General features: G+C 52.9%; 1 protein-coding gene across 2 annotated transcripts in view; it reads left to right on the forward strand.

Moving 5' to 3' along the window:
• SAP30BP (SAP30 binding protein) overlaps positions 1-16152 on the forward strand; it is a gene marked incomplete at both ends in the record, with an annotated part of 46029 nt that extends 29877 nt beyond the window's left edge. For both annotated transcript variants that reach the window (XM_080712239.1, XM_080712240.1), the window contains 7 exons: positions 5726-5814; positions 10798-10889; positions 11833-11893; positions 12246-12297; positions 13569-13627; positions 15759-15843; positions 15971-16152. In XM_080712239.1, coding sequence (XP_080568365.1) covers positions 5726-5814; positions 10798-10889; positions 11833-11893; positions 12246-12297; positions 13569-13627; positions 15759-15843; positions 15971-16152 — 620 coding nt within the window. The remainder of the gene's footprint in view (positions 1-5725; positions 5815-10797; positions 10890-11832; positions 11894-12245; positions 12298-13568; positions 13628-15758; positions 15844-15970) is intronic.
• Between the last annotated feature and the right edge of the window lie 291 nt (positions 16153-16443).

Here is a 16443-nt window from a genome sequence, read left to right on the forward strand (position 1 = left end):
TAGCATATTCACGTTACTGGAGTCGGCAAGTAGCCTCTGCTGGCTTTTTCTTTGTCCCAGGTAGGAATGTGCCTTGAAGCCCTGCTGCCTCAGGCCCTTTGAGACCTGGGACGGGCAACGCCAGTTCTGGAAAACCACATGCCGTCTACATGCTTTGCCCAGCCCAAGCCTCTTAATCCAGTTAGCAAGCTCCTCGGTTCCTTTAGTTTGGCTGTGGACTTTGTAATGGCTCCAGAAGCCTGACCCAAGGATAGTTCCGGGTGAATCCAGACCTCTCAACAGGGTCGGCCCTCCCTCCCTGTGGCAGCCATTACCTGCTGTCCCAGCTTCCACAGTGGCTTCCTGCTACTTTTGAAGGACCCCTGTAGAGCCCACCCCTGTGTGTCCACGGTGGCGTCCAGGGATCGCTCATCCCAGCCCCAGGGTTCAGATGCCGAGACTGCTCCTCCAGCACTGCCCTCTCCTTTCTCCAGGTAGGACCTTCTTGAGTCTTTACAAAATAGTAACAGTAGGAACACGGCAGTTATCTGTAGGAGCGGAAGGGGCAGAACACACACCTGCCTGGGAGCTGGTGGTCTGTCTTAGTGGGGATCTGCACGGCCGGGTGTGGGAGGAGCTTTGGCCTCTCTTCCCCGCTGAGCCCTGCAGCTTGCTGCTGAGAAACTGAGGCTGGTCAGGGAGCAGCCTCCCCGAGCCGGCTCAGCCCCAGCTTGACACAGCCAACCTGGCACCTCTTTTTCTCAGTGCCATGTTTTGGCACAAAAATAGGTTCATCAGGGTGTAATTTAGAGTAAGATTTGCTGCCAGTTTTAAGTGTGCCATTTGATGGGTTTTGACACATGTACAGAGTTGTGTTGACCCACTGCCATTATGAGACAGACACTTCGAGAATGTTCCCTTGTGCTCCGCTCCCTGTTGCAGACGGTCTCTCTCCTCAGCCTCAGGGAAGAAGTGGTACCCTCTCCACAGAAGTTTTGCCTTTCATAGGATTTCCTATATATCAGAGCCTCTCGGTGCTCTGGGCTGGATCATCCCCGACTGCAGGGTCGTCCTGTGCATTGCAAGGTGTTCAGAAGCATGGTTGAGCCTGTCCGCGGTGCCGCAGCATTCTCTTCTCCTCCCCCAGTTGTGACAGCATGTCCCTAAGCATTGCCAACGTCCCGTGATGGGGACATTGACACAGATGGAATTACGGTTTTTCTGTCCGGCTTCTCTTCGTGGCATGATGCTTTCAGACTCCGTGCTGTTTAGCATGACCATCACCTCCTTTATCCTTAGGGACATTCCATTGTAAGATGCATCCGCAGTTTGCTTACTCGTTTCCCACAGGGGCACAGATGCTTTTTTTTTTTTTTTTTTCTTTTTCTTTCTTTTTTTTGCAGTACTGGGGATAGGACCCAGGGGCATTGCACCTCCAAGCTACACCCCCAAGCCCTATTTTTTAGTCTCTTTAGTTTTGAAACAGGCTCTCACTGAGTTGAGAAGAGCCTCGCTAAGTCACTGAGGCTGTCCACAACCCGCGATCCTCCAGTCCTCACCTCCTGATGGCTGGGATTACAAGCATGCGCCACCACGCCCAGCCCAGATGCATCTTTTGGTGATACTAGGAATGGAACCCAGGTCAGTCAGTCTCCAAGATATACCCCCAGCCCTATTTTATTCTTTATTTTGAAACAGAATCTAAGTTGCAGAGGACCTCACAAGTTGCTAAGGCTGGCCACGAACCTGCGATCCTCCTGTCTCAGCCTCCAAAGTACGAGGATTACAACGTGGGCCACCACGCCCAACTAGGTCAGCTCCTCTCCTGAGGATGTACTTTGTGCAGAGTGGCTCGCTTTGGTGCTGCCATGCTTATCCAAACTCGACTCCTCATTAGCCAACTACTCTGAATGTCAAGATTGACATGGAAAGCATTTTCACACATGTAGACGGCCCCGCCTTTACACAAAAGGTACTGGGTGTGGTGGCACACGCTCATAATCTCTGTACTTGGAAGGCTGAGACAGGAAGATGGAAGGTTCAAAGACGGCCTCAGCTATTTAGTGAGGCCCTCCACAACTTAATAAGACCCCATTTCAAAGTCAAAAATAAAAGCCAGGCATGGTGGTGCATGCTTGTTCTAATCCCAGTACTTGGGTGGCTGAGACAGGAGGATCAAGGGTTTGTGGCCAGCCTCAGCTACTTAGTGAGGCCCTCCACAACTTAGTGACACCTTGTTTCAAAGTAAAGAATAAAAGTAGGGCTGAGGATGTAGCTTGGAGATAGAATGTCCCAGGGTTCAATCCTCAGTATCACAAAAATAAATAAACAAACAAAAATAAATAATAAAAAAATAGGGCTTGTGGTTTACCTCCAAGGTTGAATGCCCCTGGGTTCAATCTGCAGTGCTACAAAACTAGAGGAGAGCTGGGAAACCAACTCATAATTGTCTCTACACGGTAGCTGCAGACAGGACTGTGCACGCCATGGGCGCCTGGAATGACGGTGCTGCTGTGGGTCCTCCATGCCGCTCAGGAGCTGCAGCACCCCACCACCTCCTGCCTACAGCCCCCGTAACACCCTGCGGGCATCTTCAGACCCCGCGTCATGCGTGCTCTGCTGGCTCCCTGGCATCCCAGAGGCCTGCTGAGCCAGCTGCTGCTCAGGCAGCTCTAGCTACCGCAGATGTTTTCCGACGCAGGCTTGCATGCACAGTGGCTGGCTCCCACTGACTCCTGGTACAGCCGCTCCCAGCAGACCCCGGCAGCAGCCACACATGCCACTGCCCCCAAGTGTTGTGGACACGCTGGTGAATGTATTGCTCAGGAAAAAAACATGGCGCTGATGGCGTCTATATCAGATTCATCCTGGAACTTAGGGAAGGGAATTACTGAAAAGCTGATTCTGATATCTATACAGTAACTTATTTTGTTCTCCAAAATATGTCCCATATTGACAATTACTTCTGAGAAACTCTCATTTCTACCCCAGAGCTCAGAAGGGGTTTCCCTCTTGTCACGCTCTCTTCCATGTTTGACCCAGCGGGTGGTGGGGTTGCTATGGCAACTGTGTCACACCCTGTTTTTCTACAAAGCTTTCCTGGCAAATGCCAAAGGGCACTCTTTGTCTCCGTCACATGCGCACACTCCCTCTGGCCCAGGGAAGGACTTAATGCTCCTTGTTTATGTGCCCAGCGCCTGCCAAGCGCCTTGCTTTTGTTGCTGATGCTCGTGAAATATGAGGACTGGCTCTTCCCAGCAGCGTCCTTCCACTCAGCCGGCCTCCGCCGCCTGTTGAGCTCAGGCCTGGAGCTTCTGAAGCCCATCCCGAGGCTGAGAAGGAGGAGGAAGTCAGGGTAGGGCTTGAGCTCCAGCCAGGGCAGGGAATCACCCTGGCTGGAGGACCCAGGAGACAGAAGGTGCTGGACAGAGAGAGGCGCCAGTCACCTGGTGGAAACTGTGCTTGGCTGCAGTGGGGACTCAGGCCCACAGCAAGACCTTTGATCTGTGAGCCGCCCAGTCTCTCACTCTTGCCTCCCTCAAAACGGCAGGCTCCCGTGCTGTCCTTGGGGTGCATGCAGCGGTAGCCCACTGACATGGCAGATGAGCAGGTGCGGTCATGTTTGAAGTCTGCCCTGGGCTGGGACCTCAGCACTGGACTGGCGAAGTCAGAGGGGCCTTGTCCCAGCCCTGCTCGGCACTGTGCTCATCACAGTAATAGTGGACCTGAGCAGAGATCCAAGTGCCCTACCTCCTAGTAAAACATTAACCTCAGCCGGGTGCTGTGGCATGTGCCTGGTAGTCCCAGCTACTCAGGAAGCTGAGGCAGGAGGATCACATGCGCCCAGAAGTTCCAGGCCAGCCTGGGCAACATAGTGAGATCTCATCCCCAAAACAAAAGTAGCCAAGCCTGATGGCACGCACATGCCTGTAATTTGACACAAGGGGATCACAGGTTCAAAGATAGCCTCAGCAAGTTAGTGAGATTCTGTTTCTATAAAAAAAATATAAAATAGAGCTGGGGTATAGCTTGGAGGTAGAACACTCCAGGTTCAACCCCCAGCATGGCTGAAGGAGGGCCTGTGCTAGGCTGCTCCAGGCAGCCGCTGGCCTGGGGAGCTCCTCTAAGCAGCCGGTTAGCCCGGGCCCAGCACACAAGTAGGGCTCCTAAGTCCTTGCTGGACATTCGGTGGCAGTCTGGCCATTCTTTCCCCTCCTCTCACCCCACCCTGCTCTGCCCGCTATTTGCTCATTGTATGGTCCTTTTCATGAGAGAATGTTTTAAAGAGCACAGACAGAATCTTTCAACAAACGGCGCATTGTCCGAGTGATCTGGAGCGGGACTCTGGTCACCAGGGGGCCAGAGGCTGCAGGGAAGGGGTGAGAGGCGAGGCCTGGTGGGCAGCGCTGAGCCTCGAGGGAGCTGTCCTTGGGGGGGTTGCTCTTCACGTCAGATCAGCCCTTTTGTTCCCAGAAGTGAGTTGGGCCAAGAAAGGGTTGGTTGGTTTCTTTTTTAAGAGACCTAAGCTAAAGACCAACAGGTAATATTTAAGACTCTTTATGCAAAAGCAATTTTGGACACACCGGGATCCAAAACGAAGGGGGCCGTGCACAGTTTCTCCCACAGCCTGCGCGGGTCAGCCCAAGAAAAGAGACAAGGGGGAGAGGTGTGTGAGGGACTGCCCAGCAGGAGGCTGGAGCCAGCTCACATGAGTGACCACATTAGTAGCTTGAGGCTACAGAGAACTTAAGCCACAGATCTTGGTAAATGCTCCTCTCTCTCTTCCCTAACTGGTGGTTTAAACATTTCCCAGCCGGGCGTGGTGGGCACGCTTGTAATCCCCGCACTTGGGAAGCTGAGACAGGAGGATCGCGCAGGTTCGAAGCCAGCTGTGTTGGTTTAAGAGACCCTGTTTCCAAATAAAAATATAAAATAGGTCTGGGAGTGTAGCCCAGAGGTAGAAGGGTTTCCAGGAACCTCAGTACCACCACACACACACACACACACACACACACACACACACACACACACACACACATTTCCCAGCACATCTCCAGACATTCTTAAAAATTAACCACAGCCAGGCATACTGGTGCATGCTTGTAATTCCAGGACTTGGGGGCTGAGACAGGAATGATCACGGGTTCAAATCCAGCTTTGGCGCTTAGCAAGGCTCTCAGAAACCTAGTGAGACCCTGTTTCCAAATAAAGAAATAAAATCGGGCTGAGCATGTAGCTTGGAGGTAGAGTGCTTGGTTCAATCCCCAGTACCAAAAAAAAGTAACCACAGAGAGCCGGGTGTGATGGCACATGCCTGTAATCCCAGCTACTCAGGAGTCTGAGGCAGGAAGTTTGCAAATTCAAGGGTAGCCTGGGCAACCTAGCAAGACCCTACCTCAAAATAAAGATATAAAAAAAGGCTGGGGATGTTGTTCAGTGGTAGAGCACTTGCCTAGCAAACTTGAGCCCTGGGTTCGATCCCAGTGCTGAAGGGAAAAAAGTTAACTGCTGGGCCTAGCTACTGTGTTGTCTACCTCTGCCCTCTACCTGAATTTCTCTTCCCCTAGGCTGGCATGTGGCTTTCTAGTCATTTGATCTCGACTCGGGCGACACCAGCTGCAGAAGGTCACACTTGACACCTGCTTTACTGTTTTCACAGCATTACCCCTCCCTGGACGTGGTCGTATGGCCATCTCTGTCCAATCCTGACCCACCCACTGAAGTTTTCCCTGTCTTTTCTCAACAGCCTCCTTTTCCGAAAGGGTCCGGAACATGTCACCCGATGAAATCAAGATCCCGCCAGAACCCCCTGGCAGGTGTTCAAATCACTTACAGGTAAGCACGAGGTCCGGCTGCAGAGTGCCACGTAGATGAGTGGCCCAGGGTAGGCATGTGGTGGAGTCATAACATTAGGAGGTCATGGCAGGGAAAGGGACCAAGACTTCTGCCAAAGAAACTACCAGGCGGGCAGGAGCCACAGTATTGGTTACCTCTGGTTAGCCAGATATCAGGAACTGGGAGCCGTGGCCGCACCTGCTGTGGCAGCTGGGCCTGCCACAGAGGCCCCCAGCCTGCTTCAAGGAATCCCTCAGCCTCCAGAGAAAGCAACATACCTAGCCGGGCACACGCTTGTGATCCCAGTACTTGGGAGGCTGAGACAGACAGGTCACAGATTCGTGGCCAGCCTCAGCTACTTAGTGAGGCCCTCTGCAACTTAGGCCCTGTTTCAAAATAAAGAATAAAAAAATAGGGCCAGGAGTGTAGCTTGGAGGTAGAATGCCCCTGGGTTCAATCTTCAGTATTGCAAAAAAGAAAAAAGAAAGCAATATACCTTTTCCCTGCACCCTGACAAGCCAGTGTAGACATCACAGAGGGAACTGTGCTAAGAAACTAAGGAACCTGCATATCATAAAATACATCACAGACACCAGGTGTGGTTTATGCCTATAATCCCAGTGCTTAGGAGGATGAGACAGGCAGATCACAGATTCAAGGGCAGTGTCAGCAATGTAGCATGAAACTGGGCAAACTAGCGAAACCCTGTTTCCAAATAAAAAATAGGGCTGGAGGTGTAGCCTGAAGGTAGAAGGGCCCTGGATTTCATCCCCAGTACCACAAAGAAAAAGAAAAAGCTGTTTATATAGCATAAACTTTCTTGATAATGCCAGTTTGTTAGCTTCCTTGCCTACAAACCTGAGGTTTTGAAATCTCAAGGAATTGGAGCTGTCCATGCAGTTAGCCCTGGTGAACAAAACCTCAAGACACTGGGATTCTGCCTCTCTGGCTGTTTGGGGCACTCTACCACTCTTCTGGCAAGCGACACCCCCAGTTACCCCTGGGGAACTCAAAACGATGGGATTCCAGCCTTTCTGGCCATTTCTCCTTGCCCCTCTTCGGGTTTCCCTGTGAGTGGGTACTTGGGGCTAGTACATTCAGGTGCCCACAGCTGGACAATGGTGGCCCTGGTCCATCTGCCCTGCCTTTGATCCTGCAGCTTGCACTGGGTGCCTCTGGCTGCACAACAGGCTGATGGCACCACCCCAGCGGATGGATGACTAATGCCACCTGGGGCTGCAGAAAGCGCGGCCAGGGAGGCCTGCGGGGCTGAGGGAGCAGCACAGGCTCTCTTCTCTCCCGGAAGTCTCCTCCCTTTGCTGAGTTGTCTTCCCTGCCACCCCAGCCAGGATTGAGTCACCTCCATGCCAGACAGCAGGCTCCAACCTGTAGGGACAGCCAGCCACCCAGCCCTCGTTCAGAATATCCCTCCCCCCTTTTTTATTTCATATTTATTTATTTACTTTTGTGGTACTGGAGATGGTAGAATACCCAGGGGCATTCTACCATTCTACCGGCAAGCTACACCTCCAGCCTTTTTTTTTTTTTTTTTCTTTGCATACTTGGGATGGAACCCAGGGGAAATCTACTTCCGAGCAACACCCCAACCCTACTTTCCTACTGTTGTTGTGGTGGTGGTGCTGGGAATGGAACCCAGAGGCTTTTCTGCCTCTGGGCTATATTCCCAGATTTATTTTGTACTTTATTTGGAAACAGGGTCTCACTAAGTAGCTAAGGCTGGCTTCAAACCTGTGCAATCCTCCTGTCTCAGCCTCCCAATGCCAGCTCTACTTTTTATTTTTTATTTTGAAACAGGGTCTCACTGAGTGTCAAAGGGCCTCGCTAAGTAGCTGAGGCTGTCCAGAAACCTCAATCCTCCTGTCTCCGCCTCCCAAGTGCTGGGATTACAAGCGTGCGCCTCCATGCCCGGCTTCTTTTTATTTTTGTAGTACTGTAGATTGAACCCAGGAACATTCTTCCTCCAAGCTACACCCTCAAGCCCTATATTTTATTCTTTATTTTCGAAACAGGGTCTCACTAAGTTGCAGTGGGCCTCACTAAGTAGCTGAGGCTGGCCGCAAACCTGTGATCCTCCTGTCTCCGCCTCCCAAGTGCTGGGATTACAGCATGTAAATCTGGGATTGCATCATGTAAATCCACCACACCCAGCCCTCCTATCTATCTATTTATTTTATTTATTTATCTGTTTTTGTGTGTATGTGTGGTGCTGGGGATTGAGCCCTGGAGCATCCTACTTCTGGGCTACACCCCAGCCCTGTTTTTTATTCTTTATTTTGAAACAGGGTGTCAGTAAGTAGCTGAGGCTAGCTTTGAACCTGTGATCCTCCTGTCTCCCTCCCAAGTATGGGATTACAGGTATGTGCCACCATGCCGGCTCCTTCTTTCTAGCTCCTCCTAGGTGCAGGAACCACGGCATTGGAGCACACTCTTCAGTGCAGCAGAGCAGCAGAACCCACGTGGTGCCTCCACCCGGCCCAGGGCACTGCGGTATGGGCTTGCCTCCACGCCAGGCCTCCCTCCGTGCCCTTGACGAGATGACATTGAGGAAAGCTGTTTGTCACTCAGCTTCTCTCTCTCTGTTAAGTATGTGCATCACAAACCTGCTTTCTCAGGCCCATCTGGGCAGAAAGTGTCGGGCTTCGGACCAAAGAAGTGGCACGTCTCCTGCCTCTGCCCTGAGGAGGGCCGCATGGGGCCTCCAGCCCTGCCCGCCTTCTTTCTGTGCAGGTGACGGGTGCCGCAGATACTCTCCTTCCAGGGGATCTGTACACTTAACTACCACTGGAGGAGTTGCTGTGGGTAGCTTTGAACTGTGTCACCACCCACCTTACCTTTCTGGGCAAGACCTCTCTTTCAGAGGCCCCTTTGCCCTGAGATCAGGCGTCCTGGGCCTCTTCACTGTCACTGGGCCCGGCAGAGCCCCGTTCTGAGGCTACCTGTATCAGCACCAGCGGCTGCAGTTTGTACGCCTGGATCCCAGCCAAGTGTTTCTCCTGTTTCCCATCGAAAGCCAGGCCAGGGATCTGTGGGGAGTTTCTGAGATGAGCTCTTGACCCTTGATTGTAATCCTTGATAAACTGGCACGAGCCAGCTGTCTGCGAGCCTCCTCACGATAGAGTCTAAGGTGGGGGTGGAACTCAGTGGTAAATCCTTTGCCTAGTATGCCCAAGGCCTGCTTCTATCCCCAATACCATAAAAGACCAAAAAAAATTTTTTTTTATAAGTTGGTGTGGTGGCGCATGCTTGTAATTTCAGTACTTGAGTGGGGCTGAAGCATAAGAGGGGAGGATTGCAAGTTGGAGGAGGATAGCCTCAGCAAGTCGTGAGACTCTCATCAACCTTATGAGATCTTATTTCCAAATAAGAAATAAAATTGGGTTGGGGGGTGTAACACTAAATTAGAGTGCCTCTGGGTTCCATCCCCAGTACCATTAAAAAAAAAAAAAAAAATTCTAGAAAGTTTGTGAAGCTGGGCGTGTTGGCACATGCTTGTAATCCCAGTACTTGGGAAGCTGAGACCGGAGAGTCGCAGTTCGCAGACAACCTTAGCTACTTAATGAGGCCCTTTGCAACTCAGTGAGACCTGGTTTCAAAATAGAGAATAAAATATAGGGCTGGGGCCGGGCGTGGTGGTGCACACTTGTAATCCCCACACTTAGGAGGCTGAGACAGGAGGATCGCGCTGGTTCAGGGCCAGCCATGCTGGCTTAAGAGACCCTGTTTCCAAATAAAAAAGTTAAAAAATAGGTCTGGGAGTGTAGCCCGTGGGAGTGTAGCCCGGAGGTAGAAGGGCTTCCAGGAACCCCAGTACCACCAAAAATAAAAAATAAATAAATAAAAATAAAAATAAATAGCCCTGGGGGTGTAGCTCAGAGGTGGAATGCCCCTGGGTTCCATCCCCAGTGCTGAAAAAAAAAAAAGAAAAAGAAAGAAAAAGAAAAGAGAAAGAAAGGAAGAAAAAGAAAAGAAAAAGAATAAAAAATAGGGCTGGAGGTGTAGCTTAGAAGTCGATTGCCCCTGGGTTCAATCACCAGTACTGGAAGAAGAAAAAAAAAAAGTAAGTTTGTGAAACCGACTTCAAAGACCTTTGCTCCTGACTTCCTCTGAAGGGCACAACCCTTCCCAGGTTTCTTGTGATTCACAGTTCTGCCAAAGACTGGAGCTAAAATTTAAAACCAATGTTCTGAGCCAGGTGTGGTGGCGCACGCTTGTAATCCCAGCATTCGGGAGACTGAGGCAGGAGGATTGCACAGGTGCAAAGCCAGCCTTAGCTATTTAGTGAGTCCTTTTGAGACCCTGTTTCAAAATAAAGAATAAAAAATAGGGCAGGGGGTGGGGCTCAGAGGTAGAATGCCCCCGGGTTCCATCCCCAGACCAAAAAAAAAAAAAAAAAAAGCGTGCAGTCCCTCCACGCACATCAGCTCTAATGCTATAGGCTCTTCGGGTGATTGGGAGCTGATAAGCAATTGCTTTGTTTCTTGTTTTCTCCATGGCTTCTCCACGTCGACCTTTTTCCTGCTTACCGTGCTGGCCATCGACGGGAGGTGTGGGGAGCTCAGCAGTGAAAGCAGTCTTGGTAGCCGGGCGTGGTGGCGCACGCTTGTCATCCCAGCATTCGGGAGGCTGAGACTGTAGGATCGTGGTTCACGGACAGCCTCAGCTACTTAGTGAGGCCCTCTGCAACTCAGTGAGACCCGGTTTCAAAATAAAGAATAAAAATAGGGTAGGAGGTGTAGCTCGGGGGTTGAATGCCCCTGGGTTCCACTCCCAGACCCGCAAAAAAAGAAAAGAAAAAACAGTCTTGGTTTAGCTCCCTGTGGATTCTCTCCACTCAAAGGCTGCGTGGAAAAGGAGAATCCGGCTGGAGCTGGGCTTCACAGGGCCCCACGAGCCTCCTGTTCCGCCGCAGACTGGCCTGCAGGTGAGTAGGCGTCTGTCATACACATCTTTCTATTCTTCTAGGACAAGATCCAGAAACTTTATGAGCGAAAGATAAAGGAGGGAATGGATATGAACTACATAATCCAAAGAAAGAAGGAGTTTCGGAACCCCAGGTGCGTTTCCTTGAGCCGGCAGGTGAATTGAGACACTAGTGTGTGGCAGTGCGAGGCGGAGCCTCAAGGGGCATCACCCGGCTGCGTCCTCTGCGTGCCTGCTAGACCGGCCGGCCGGCCCACCAGTGAGAGGCAGGCTAGCTCGTGACCAGCGTGCGGACAGCAGCAGGTGGGCCGAGCAGAGGGGCCTGCCGGTTCTCGTCCCCGCTTTGCTGCTGGCGTGCCACTTCTCAGGACTTTGGTTTCCTCGTCTGTGCAGTGAGGGAATCCGACCAGGGATCACTTAGGTTCTTGTCTTCCAACTCCTAAGAAGTCAGTTTTGTGTTCAGAGGAGGGAGGTTTTAGGAACAGACTTGTATCAGGGTCTTAACTCCATCTAATGCTCAAAGTAACCACAAATCCAGGTGTTGTGTGACAGCAGGGGTCTACCCTGGCCCCTGGGTGGGCCCAAGTATGGTGGCCCCCCCACCCAGCCATGCAGGTTGAAAGCCAGAGACCTCTGCCTCAGAACAGAGTGCAGCTGCCCCCTCACCTGCCTCATCCTGGCCCCCAGCTGCAGTTCCCTCTCACGGGGAGGATGGGAGGCCAGAAGCGACGAGGCCAGGCCTCCCTTCAGGAAGCTACTCAGAAGAATTGAACTGATGGCCAGGCATGCTGGTGCTCACTCGTAAACCCGGGACTTGGGAGGCAGAGACAGAGATCGCGGGTTTGCAGCCAACCCCAGCAACCTAAGGAGAACTGTTTCAAAACAAAGAACATAAACTAGGGAGGGTCAGGGGTGTGGGTCAGAGGATAAAATGCCCCTGGGTTCAATCCCCAGTTCTACAAAAATAGAAGAATTGAGCTGAGCTGCAGTCTCATGCCGTCTCCTCAAGCCAGGAGCTGACAGGCGTGGTGCCGTACAGCTAGTGTCCGCTCACTGCGCCTGCTCTTCTCTTCTCAGCATCTACGAGAAACTGATCCAGTTCTGTGCCATTGATGAGCTGGGCACCAACTACCCAAAGGTGCGTCCTGCGCTCGGGCCAGAGGGCGGTGGGGCTCGTGGGGCTCGGCAGTGACGGCTGCATTTAGTTTAACAGGGGTGCCGGCCACAGACCTGGTCCCTGGCCAGTTAGAACCCAAGTGTGGGCTCGCTGCCGTCAGCCACTTGGTGGTGTAAACTAAGCGAGCAAGTACATCATTTCTCCCTTGTTCGTAAGAGCTTTCCAGCTGTCCCATGGCTAGGGATCAGGGCTGACAGCTGAGCCCCTCTGCTGTCAAGAGACAGGGGCCCCGGGCCCAAAAGGTCCGTGGAAAGACTCAAGCCGTCCACACCGGTGTGCCCCACTGACTGCAGCTTCAGCTTTTCTCTTTCAGGATATGTTTGACCCCCACGGCTGGTCGGAGGACTCCTACTACGAGGCATTAGGTAGGCTGCTCCCCATCCTTCATCCATCTGCCCAGCCAGCCAGCCAGCCTCCCTCCATCCGTCCAGCCAGCCAGTCATGCAGGCAACACGGACTTTGGGGTCTCCTCAATGTCAGACCACATCCTGGGCTGGTGACTCGGTATTGAACAAGACAGACTTCACCGCTGACTTCCAGGACTTACACATAAGCCAGACTGTGGTGACGTGCATTTAATCCTAGCTACTCCCAGGAGGCTGAGACAGGAGGACCACAAGATCAGGGGCAACTTGAACCCTGTCTCAAATGTAAAAAAATTTTTTTTTTTTTTTTTTTTTTTTTTTTTTTTTTTTTGGTGGTACTGGGGTTCCTGGAAGCCCTTCTACCTCTAGGCTACACTCCCAGACCTATTTTTACATTTTTATTTGGAAACAGGGTATCCTAAGCCAGCGTGCGTGGCTGGCTTCGAACCTGCGCGATCCTCCTGTCTCTGCCTCCCAAGCGCGGGGATTACAAGCGTGCGCAAGCGTGCGCCACCACGCCCGGCAAATGTAACATATTTCTAAAACAGAACTGAGAACATAGCAATAGAGAACTCGCCTAGTTTGTGTAAGGCCCTGATTCAATCCCAGCACCACAAAAAAGAAAGGAAAAAGATAAGCGTAGTGAAGAAGACATAGGGTTGGACCCACAGTTTCAAGACTGAGGAGTATTAGGATAAGATAGAGTTGTGGGTGTGGGGGAGGGGCGCCTCACCTGGCCAAGGGCTGGGAAGCCCCGCCGAGGAGCCGTGTTGGCGCCAAGGTTTGGAGCGGTGTGGGGGCCAGGCAGCTGTGGGCAGACTGCTCCAGCAGAGGGGACATGTGTCCTGAGGCCAGTGACAGTGCAGCGTGGATCCCAGGGGCGTTTCAAAGGCTCCACGTCCTTGAATCACCAGATCCTGGCCTGTATGTATGTTTTATTTGACCTACACAATTTTTTTCCTACTTTATTTTGAATTTGTTGCCAACATTTTACATAAAACTCTGTAATCCCAGCCTCCTTTGGTCAGTAGGAAGGTAGGCACCACCAGGCCTGTGTTCCCAGGGCCAGGAGTGATTGGCTCTTCCAGGCGGGGTGTGCGGCCTCCAGGCCCTTGGGTTAAGGCCCCTTCTCTTGTTGACCAAGGGCTGCCTCCTAGAACCTCTTCTAGTCCACCCAGGATAATGCAGGGCCCGCCGGGGCAGTGAGGGGCCGGGTCCCTGGGGCCAGAAGCTGATCGGGGTCCCTGGTAACACTCCTTTTGTCTCTGTAGCCAAGGCCCAGAAGATTGAAATGGACAAATTGGAAAAGGCCAAAAAGGAGCGAACCAAAGTAAGTAGTGCTAGACCCGTGGTGTGGGAAAGGCAGGCGTGGAGCGCACGGCGCCCGCGGGCTGAGCACAGGTGCCCAGCCTCGCCACCTCTGGCCCATGCTGCCTGCCTGGCGAGACTCTGGTGCACCGTCTGTACCACGTGGCAGCTTGACCATAGCAGCCTTCCCTGCTCTCCTCACAGCTGCAGGGCCCTGCTGGCTTTTCCTCTTGCAGAGCATCAGTGCACTCCCTGGCCTGAGTGGAGGGAGTGTTTTTTCTGGGAGTGGGGTCCCAGCCTGCCGCAGGCCTGTGTTCCTCAGCCTGGAGAGCTGGCCTCAGCAGCCTGCCTGGGTGCTTCCCTTGGGTCTCATGCCTCATAGCCAGGCGAGCCTCATTTTAGAACCCTGAGCACCACTTCTTCCCAGAGGTGTGGTCTGGGTCCTTCAGGAGCATCAATGTGTCTGAGACCAAAATGTTATCCTCTGAGCCGGGCGTGGTGGCGCACGCTTGTAATCCCCGTGCTTGGGAGGCTGAGACAGGAAGATCACGCAGGTTTGAAGCCAGCCTCAGCTACTTAGTGAGGCTCTCTGCAACTTAATGAGACCCTGTTTTCAAATAAAATATAAAATAGGTCTGGGAGTATAGCCTGGAGGTAGAAAGCCTCTGGGTTCCATCCCCAGTACCACCAAAAAAAAAAAAAAAAAAAATGTTATCCTCTGGAGTCTCCAGAGAGAGAATGGTGTGCTTAGCCAGGCGTGGTGGCACATGCAATCTCAGAACTTGGGAGACGGAGACAGGAGGACTGTAGGTTCAAAACAGCCTCAGCAAGTAATGCTCTTCTCACCCTAACGAGACCCTTTTTCAAAATAAAAATAAAAGCTGGGAATGGTGGCACACGCTTGTAATCGTAGCATTTGGGAAGGTGAGACAGGAGGATTGCAGCTTTAAAACCAGCCTGGAGCTGGCGTGGTGGCACACACTTGTAATCCCCGCACTTGGGAGGCGGAGACAGGAGGATCACACAGGTTCGAAGCCAGCCTCGCTGGCTTAAGAGACCTTGTTTCCAAATAAAAATATAAAATAGGTCTGGGATTGTAGCCCGGAGGTAGAAGGGTTCCATCCCCAGTACCACCAAAAAATAAATAAATAAATAAAAACCGGCCTGGACAATTTAGGCCTTCTGCAAATTAATGAGACCCTGTTTCCAAATAAATAAAATCAGGCTGGGAGTTTTGCTCAGAGGTAGAATGCCTCTGGGTTCAATCCCTAGTGCCACAAAAATTAAAATAGGGGGTGTAGTTCAGAGATAGATTGCCTCTGGGTTCAGTCCCCGGTGGGCTTCAGGACCTCATCTCTTCCCACGTGTGGTCAGGCCTGACCTGCCTCGCAGTGGCTCCTGCCCCAGGACGCTCCCCTCCCCCCGGCAGAGGGCTAGGGGCTGCGGGGCCTGGGCGCTGGCAGCCCTGTAGGAGGCCCTGGCTAGCAGGCCAGGGATGTGGGAGCTGGTGCAAGGGGAAGATCTGGGCTTCTCATTCTTAACCCTTGATTGGCTCTCCCTTCTCAATCTTTCCCTCTCCTTTTCAAACCCAGGCTCAATGCCGGCATCTGTCTGCAGTGCCTGGGGACCAGAGCTGACTTCTCCTGTGCGAGTGGCATTGCCACCTGGAGGGGGGGATGGCCAGCTGCTTCTGGGCACATGAGGTGGGGCGGCGGGAGGGACCCACCGCCTATGGGAAGGCTTTTTTTTTTTTTTTTTTTTTTTTGTCCTGGGGATGGAACCCAGGGGCATTCTACCTCTGAGCTACACCCTCAGCCCTATTTTTTATTCTTTATTTTGAAACAGGGTCTCACTATGTTGCAAAGGGCCTCACTGTAAGTTGCTGTGAGGCTGCCGCAAAACCAGATCCTCCTGTCTCAGCCTCCCAAGTACTGGGAGTACAGATGTGCACCACCATGTCTGGCTTGGGAAAGCTCTTTGAAGCGTGGGAAGCCCCCTGGGCCCTTCCCAGACACCGCTCCCCCCAGATGCACATAGCTGGGGTGATTCCAGTGCCTCCTTTGTGTGTGACACAGCCCTGTCCCCTGGGAGCAGACGGTGGCACAGGGAGTGGGCATGCGGCTCCGCTGGTCTCACGCTCTCTCCCCCTCCAGATCGAGTTTGTGACGGGCACCAAGAAGGGCACCACGACCAGCGCCTCAGCTGCCACCACCACCACCTCCAGCACAGCCGTCGCAGGTAGAGGGCGGCTTGTCCCGGCTGGCGGGCTCCCTGCGCCAGGGCACGTGCGTGTGGCTCTGAGGGGAGCGCGCTCTGCTCGTGCGTGCTCATCTTCATCTCGCTTTCTCTCTCGCTTTCTCTCCAGATGCCCAGAAGAGAAAGAGCAAGTGGGACTCCGCCATCCCGGTGACGACCATAGCCCAGCCCACCATTCTCACCACCACTGCCACCCTGCCGGCCGTCGTCACAGTCACCACCAGCGCCAGCGGCTCCAAGACCACCGTCATCTCTGCCGTGGGCACCATCGTGAAGAAGGCCAAGCAGTGACCAGGGGCTACCCCAGGACTTGGGACCCGCTCCCGGTGCCACCTGACAGGAGCCTCCGTGCGGCACTCCAGCCAGGAGGACGTTGTAGCAGAGACACAAGCACACTTGGGTTTCTCACCCAGTGAAAAGTGCCATGTTCTCACCCTGCATCGTGGGCACGCTGGCCTCTCCCACGGGCTCTCCCCAGGCCCATGTGAGGCCCACGTGTCCCTCCACCTTCTCACTTGAGAAGATTGCCTCCGAATTGACAGTGGGGTGACGGGAGGCTGAGGCACTGCTCGGGGGCGGCCA

This window comes from Muscardinus avellanarius, assembly GCF_963383645.1.
Source record: "Muscardinus avellanarius genome assembly, chromosome: 16".
Classification (NCBI taxonomy): domain Eukaryota; kingdom Metazoa; phylum Chordata; class Mammalia; order Rodentia; family Gliridae; genus Muscardinus; species Muscardinus avellanarius.